General features: G+C 40.7%; 1 protein-coding gene across 1 annotated transcript in view; it reads right to left on the minus strand.

Annotated features, from left to right (window-relative positions):
- Nucleotides 1–373: 373 nt before the first annotated feature.
- Nucleotides 374–7853, minus strand: part of LOC116220245 (C-type lectin domain family 4 member F-like) — an 8441-nt gene continuing 961 nt past the window's right edge. The window contains exons 2-5 of the mRNA XM_031565607.1: nucleotides 1788–2810; nucleotides 1548–1690; nucleotides 1147–1247; nucleotides 374–533 (exon numbers count right to left, since the gene is read on the minus strand). Coding sequence (XP_031421467.1) covers nucleotides 374–533; nucleotides 1147–1247; nucleotides 1548–1690; nucleotides 1788–2810 — 1427 coding nt within the window. The remainder of the gene's footprint in view (nucleotides 534–1146; nucleotides 1248–1547; nucleotides 1691–1787; nucleotides 2811–7853) is intronic.

Raw genomic sequence — 7853 nt, forward strand, 5'->3', positions numbered from 1 at the left:
ACTGCTCCTCGTGTGTGTGTGTGTGTGTGTGTGTGTGCTCACTGCTTCTCATGTGTGTGTGTGCTCACTGCTCCTAGTGTGTGTGTGTGCTCACTGCTCCTCATTTGTGTGTGTGTGTGTGCTCACTGCTCCTAAGTAAGGGATAGGTCAAATGCAGAGGCATGTTTAATGAAGAGGTTGAATCTCACTGCTCACTGAAAGAGTGTGTGGGTGAAAAATAAAGAGAACTTAACTTACTCAAAGGATAGGATGCAAAGAAAGCATGTTATTCAGTTATATGTAGGGACACAAGAAGACAATCCTAAAACATTCCCTGAACTGAAAATGACATTCACCTAAATCATGCATGTGAATCCGGTGAACTTCTAGTGGTTTAATTCACCCGGAACTTATAGTGCTGGATGTTTTTCTCACACGTGAAATGATTCAGGTTGTCACATTTGCTGTCAATCCAAGTAGTCTTGGGATTTGCATGGCTCTTATGCATAACACAGTTCACAAAGTCATTGTTGGGCTCCCCAGGCTGCCAGTACCTGGAACAAAGGCAAGACATTTTTAATATTAACAGGTTCTTGTGCAGTTTTAGTTCCTGATACAACGAAACTTCCTAACTGGAAACACTGGGAACAGTCTAACTGGCAAGACTGTTTCATTAGGGAAAATCTAACAGGGGTTAATTAGGGACACAGCCCAACTGATGCCTCAAGCTGGGTTTCCATCATATGCAAGTGTGTGTGCTGCCATCAGTTACGTTATGCAGCTGTGGGTTCAAAACATAAAGATGGTGGACAACTTTAACGGGAAACAGGTTATGAACTCAGAACAAATGCAATTTGATGTGAATAAATCAGTTTCCATCAACCGAATCAGTTACCATCAACCGAATCAGTAGTTAATCCATCCCCCTCTGGCATATACATTTCCGATTGGAATTATTCGATTTTATGCGCATTTCAGATGTTTCCATTCGGGATTTTCAATTAAAATGTTCAAAATTCAAAATTAGCGGGTTGGTTGGAAACCCGGCTGCTGTCTCATTGGGAAACAGCATAATTACTCTTGTTGTCATATTTGACACCAGACAGCTTGTGTCATTTGTCCAAAAGAGGACACATCTTTAGTTAGACAAACAGCTCTTCCTCTTACCCTCTACACAGCTTTGTGTTGTCCACCCAAGTCCAGGCATGTGCACGGCCTTGCCTCCTCAGGCCGATCCACCCTTCTGCACCCCACTGGCCGATGAAGATCTGTTTGCATTAAAGTCCATTGGATTAGTATAATCACCTGGCACATGTGCCCACATACACAAACATCACGAACACACATAAACATTTGTATTCACACAGTGGGCTACATACAGTAGACTCTTAAGCCTGATAGGCTATATCTTGCAGTGTGTTAAAGCATGTGCTGGCTTAAAAATACTAGCTAACACTAAGAGCATGTGTGCATTTCATGCAGTGAGAGTTAGAGTTGGCTGAACTAAAAAAAAAGAGAGCTTTCTTCGCCCTCTGCTAAAGTGTTAACCAGGTAGCTCGCAATCTTACTTGTTCCTCTTCCGTGTTGATGACTAACAGGTCAGCTCCAAGGGTTTGGCAAACTCGTCTGCTCTCAGTCCAGCTCCGCAGCTGAGGCTTATGGATGTAGCATTTGTAGCTGAAATATTTCCATCCAGGTTCACATGGTGACTCTTGTCAGAAAAAAAGGGAAAATGCTTACTTACAAAATTGTATCTAGATCAAGAGAGACCATTCACTATTTTAGCTGATATTAGATTGTTTTTTTACCAAGATGAAGGATTTTGGCCTGTTGCTGGTCTTTGATGGCAAGAAGCTGTTTCTTCTCCACGTCCAGGTTGGAATTACTGGTCATCAGCTGGTCCCTCTCTGTCTGTAGCTGGTTTTTCTCTGCAGTGAGACGAGAGTTACTGGTCTGTAGTTGTTTCTTCTCCTCAGCCAGGTTGGAATTATTGGTCATCAGCTGGTCCCTCTCTGTCTGTAGCTGGTTTTTCTCTGCAGTGAGACGAGAGTTACTGGTCTGTAGTTGTTTCTTCTCCTCAGCCAGGTTGGAATTACTGGTCATCAGCTGGTCCGTCTCTGTCTGTAGCTGGTTTTTCTCTGCAGTAAGACGAGAGTTACTGGTCTGTAGTTGTTTCTTCTCCGCAGCCAGGTTGGAATTACTGGTCCCCAGCTGGTCCGTCTCTGTCTGTAGCTGTTTTTTCTCTGCAGTAAGACGAGAGTTACTGGTCTGTAGTTGTTTCTTCTCCGCAGCCAGGTTGGAATTACTGGTCCTCAGCTGGTCCGTCTCTGTCTGTAGCTGTTTTTTATCTGCAGTAAGACGAGAGTTACTGGTCTGTAGTTGTTTCTTCTCCGCAGCCAGGTTGGAATTACTGGTCCTCAGCTGGTCCGTCTCTGTCTGTAGCTGGTCCGTATCTGTCTGTAGCTGGTTTTTCTCTGCAGTAAGACGAGAGTTACTGGTCTGTAGTTGTTTCTTCTCCGCAGCCAGGTTGGAATTACTGGTCATCAGCTGGTCCCTCTCTGTCTTAAGCAGGGTTCTCTCTGCAGTAAGATCATTGTTACTGGTCTGTAGTTTGTCTATCTTGGTCTGTAGTTGCTTCTTTTCCTCAGCCAAGTTGGAATTACTGGTCCTCAGCTGGTCCCTCTCTGTCTGTAGCTGGTTTCTTTCTGCAGTAAGATGAGAGTTGCTGGTCTGTAGTTGTTTCTTCTCCACAGCCAGGTTGGAATTACTGGTCCACAGCCGGTCCCTCTCTGTCTTTAGCTGGTCCCTCTCTGTCTGTAGATGGTTTCTTTCTGCAGTAAGAGGAGAGTTACTGGTCAGTAGCTGGTCTGTTTCTGTCTGTTGCTGGTTTCTCTTTACAATCAAATTAGAGTAACTGGTCAGTAGCTAGTCTGTTTCTGACTGTAGCGGGTTTCGCTATGCAGTTAGATTGGAGTTACTAAGCAGTGGCTTGTACTTTTTAACTGGTTTCTCTCTATCTGTAGCTGGTTTATCTAAGTGACTAGGTTGGTATAACTGATCAGTAGTTTGTCTCACTCTGTTTGGTGCTAGTTCACACGTCAAACTAGAATAACTGGTCAGTAGCTGGTCTGTTTTGGTCTGAATATGATTTTTCTCTGTTGTCAGATTTGGGTATTGGGGTCTCTCTGTCTATGGCTGGTTTTGTCTACACAGTGAGATGGGAGTTACCGTTCAGTAGCTGGTCTTTCTCTGTCTGTAGATCGTTTCTCTCTTCAGTCAGATTAAAGTAACTGGTTAGTGGCTGGTCTCTCTCTGTCTGCAGCTGGTTCTTCTGTATAACATATATGACACACAGCCCCGTTGCTCCCATCAGCAGCAGCAAACACAGCAGTTCCAGACAGATAGTGGTCCATCTAGAACAGGTACTCCCAGCCCCTGAAACACACAACAGCTTAGGTACATTCCAGAAGCAAGTGTGTATGTGTGTGTGTGTGTGTATACTGTAAGTTGCTTTGGTAAATTATACTACTAAATGCACACATTTTAGCATTTGTCCTCCTAGTTTATTTATCACAGCCATACAATCTTTTATATAATCATAGATTTTCGTTATTATTATTATCATTATTATTATTATACCAATATGTACCTTCGAGAAGCAAGTGTGTGTGTATGTGTGAGAGTATTTGTGTGTGTGTGTTACGATAGGCAAAGAGAGAGGCATTAGCTAGACAGAACACTACCACTTTCACATCCCATACACCAGGGGGAGTGCCGGTTTACACAGGCTGCTCATTGGCTGAGTGAAATGAGCAACATGTGATAATGGCTCACCTGGGAGCACTCAAGAGAGCGGGGTGGAATTACGTAGCGGGGCAGAGAGAGACGGCCTTGCTCTCACGCCGTGACCCCACCTGCTGGGGAAGTTCTGTTGCCTATCGGACATTTCGCGTGCGTTTGTTTCTTTTTGTTTCCTCCCTATTTGACTTCACCACGCCTAGCGGCCACAACAGGGCTAGTCGGCGCAGGGCCATTCGCCTGGGCTGGCCAAACGACGGGACAAGGTAAGCTGGCACATCCCTCTGGCACACCACCGACACACATAGCGTCGAACATATCTCACTCACACGCCTATGCAACATATATATAAAAGGGGGTTCTCCGGTAGACAGCGGGATCCAGATCTAGCCTACCCCTAGACTACGGTGGGATCTGGGTGTGATAGCTGATATCAGGAGGCAGTGTAATAGTCTGTGTGTATATTGTAAGTTGAATTGGTAAAGTCTACTACTAAATGCACACATGCCAAACACAAAAAGAGTCACTTGTGAGAGGTGTGACAGAGATTAAGAACCATCTCACCAAAGAGGACCCTAGATGGCAACAGACCTAGAGCTATATATTTAGAGGATGGTATATATAATTTAAAGAAGTATAGCTGTGGTGCCAGTGACAGACAAAAATACTGGTAAGAGGTGTGACAAAGATTAAGAAGCATCACAACAGTACCAGCAGGGCAAGAGAAGAGCATATGCTTTGTGTGAAATGTATCATGATGTTTAGATAAGACATGATAATGACCATACTTTATCAACATTGAGACTCAATTCTCAAAAAGAAAGATCTGTATTTTCAAAGCATTTATGATGCCAAGCCATATGATCTGATCATAATAAAAAGCCGTGCAAACTTCATTCTGCATGGTGTTCATGTATCTATCGCTAATGAAAACTGCTTTCCTAATTCCCATAAACATAGACACACAATTCAAGCATTGAATGTAAATCTCTATAAATGAATATTGAACTGACTTGAGGTTGGTTACAAAAGCACACAATCTAAAAAAGTTGCATTTCCTAAACTTCTTCACACAGTCATTAACCCTTTAAGTATAAACCCTGCAGGTGAGGTCCTTCCTCTGGGAGATGGCAGAGGTGTTTTCAATCCCATACCATCACTGGGAACATAATCCGCTATATTTTGCTTTGTATCTCAACTGGTAGAGCATGGTGCTAACAACACCAAGGTCATGGGTTATATACACAGGATCATACTGTAGGCCTACATAATATATACTAAATGAAAATATTTTGTTACACTGTTCTGTAAATAAAAATGGCTGCTAAATGAGTCACTGTTAAGGCGAAAGATTGTTCTGATCTCTTGATATAATTTTATTAATAGCATGTCAACAATGTTTACCTGCAATAATCTAAACACAAAACTTTGTTTGGATAATGTCAAGTAAAGATTCATTATGAGTCAATACAGTTGCTTGGGACTAATATGAGATTCAGATACCCACAGCCCCTTTACGTATCTAACTAACAGAAACATAATGAAACTGAAAAAGCTATTTTATTTCATTCATGTTGGGTGTGACATCATTTTAAACATTACATTTTTTTTTAACTGAACACAAATCCATTCTGTGAAGTGTTGACAGTGCCACATGACTTTGCCATTAAAATCACACGAGCATGTTCTTCATAAGATACTAAAACTATAAAACACAGGACCTTAGGATCACCTTAGGAGAAACACCTTTAACCCTACTCCTCCAATCAGCTCATGTCCTTTGAGGAACTAGCTCACTCTTTTGATATTCAAAACACTTCTTTAAATACTTACAAATAGCACATTTCATCTCTACCTCTCAACAGAACTCATTAAAGATACCCTCTCTATCTATTGTAGAGAGGGACATGATAAAAGATTGTTATAACAGAGGTTTAATTTCATCACATTATGGCATTATAATCTGAGGATCACAAGAATATTCACATCATAAACTAGAAGCTTGGAGTAGGGACTTAAAAGAGGATATACATGTGAATTTCATTTGTATTATACAAATACAATGAAAACATCCCTGACACTTGTGTGAAATGTAACATATTGAAAGGCACTCTGTATCACTGTATTAGTGAATGTGAACATATAATGGCATTCTGGAAAGAGGTAAATGATATAATAAATATAATTTTAATTATAAGCTTACCATTATCTGAAAAAACATTCCTATTACACTTATATCTTCTAGACATTTCACTATGAAGATGGGATTATACTATCATAGACATGGGTTTGTTACAAGCAAAACACCTTGGGTAGTCAGTTGGTTGAAAGAAATGGCTATGAACATGTCTATGGAAAAAATAACATATTGTGAGAGGAAACATGGAATCCATTCTTTTCCTTCTTTGAGCATGGTGGAGTTGACGCGATGACACTTAATGGAGAAGGTGTGTGAAAACTAGTATGAGCTTGCGAGAAGCTTAGGTGTGTGTTTTTTTCCTTTTCTTTTTTATTTGATGTTAAATCATTTGTCTTTTTCTGTTTTTATTAGCATGCAATGTGTGTGTCATTCTGGTACATGCTTGTACCTCAATTGTGTAAATGTTTATGGCGTATGTGGGTGTTGAGTGACTGTGTATGTGTGTTATGATGTTGCTTTGTTTTGTTTGTGTGTAGTTGCCGTGTCTTTATTTAGGACCACTCACTGTCAGAACTCTGCTGGACACCGCCCCCTTGACTGGTGCGCCTATGGTACGGTACAGGTGCCGATAATTATGGCTCAGGCTGACACCCTTTTTAAAATGAGTACTGAACAGTCTGTGCATGCCGGACATCAAGCAGGATTGCTAAAGTGCCGTTAGGAACCGATCACAAGTAGCTATTTTCTTTGGGTTGATTTACTTTTGGTTGATATTATTACTTTTTCGTGTGTTAGATATTTAATTTCTGTTTGCTGTGAGTGTGCATTGCTACTTGTGGAGATACTGGCGATTCTCTCTCTCTCTCTCTGTGCGTGCCTGGCAGACCAACGTAAGCAGCTGCGGTGCAGTGGCGGATGCTGACGGACTAGTTATACTAGTTATAGCAGGCTCAAGTTGAGTATGAGTCATTCCATGTCAAGTGTACGAAAGGCTCCCACTCCACCCTCTCAGATTTAGCTGAAAAATCCAAGGATGTTCATACACTTCTGAATAGGTGTAGTCCCAAATATTAGCTCTCTACTCCCAATAGTTTGACACAAAAAATGTTTTTAGCAACTTAAGTTATGTGCTTTTTCAGAGCATTTTCTGAAGAACCAAATTGCTATAACTAGACAAGTCTTTCAGCTAACTCCTTCAAACTTTCTAGGCTTTAAATCTGCTACCATTACTTGAAGAGTATGGACTTCCAAGGGTGTGGCTGGTGTATATCATAGTATTCAGGGTGCTTGAATTTGCTTGAAAATTTTACTCTACGCTCTGTGGTAGCATTTTTGAAGACCTTTGGAAAGCTCAATGTTAAAGCTAGAGACTTGATATTATACACAGACCAGTATGTATGCTCTGTATATTGTATTAAAAAACTGTCCCTATATGATGAATGGACTGGAAGATATTAAAGCTTGAAAATGGATGACAACCCATTTTGTGCAATTTTTGGCATGCTATAGCAAATAAATGACAGCATCTACCAACATGAAACTAACTGTTTTGGCAAAATTAGATATTTGTTCTTAACCTATCAAAAACTTATGATGGTGTTCTGCCTCATTTTCTCAAAATATATTTTTTTGTACACGCGCAGGCACACCATTCAATGGCCTATGGAAGCATATTCAAATGCTTACAAAAAGTTAATAACACAGAGCTTAAATTCATGTTAAATTGTAGTTGAAGGATAACCCATAGATAGTCCTCAGACGTTAAAGTATTTGAACCAAATTAAAGGTGAGGCTTGATAAATTTTAAACATTTAAAAAATCTAACACTAACATTTGAAAATAAAATAAATAGCTTGTATACTTGAGTTATGGAGTGGAGCTGTGGAGCTTTCCACAGGCCTTCAAAGATGCTGCCACAGAGTGTAGAGTACAATTT

The sequence above is a fragment of the Clupea harengus genome, chromosome 4 (genome assembly GCF_900700415.2).
Source record: "Clupea harengus chromosome 4, Ch_v2.0.2, whole genome shotgun sequence".
NCBI classification, from domain to species: domain Eukaryota; kingdom Metazoa; phylum Chordata; class Actinopteri; order Clupeiformes; family Clupeidae; genus Clupea; species Clupea harengus.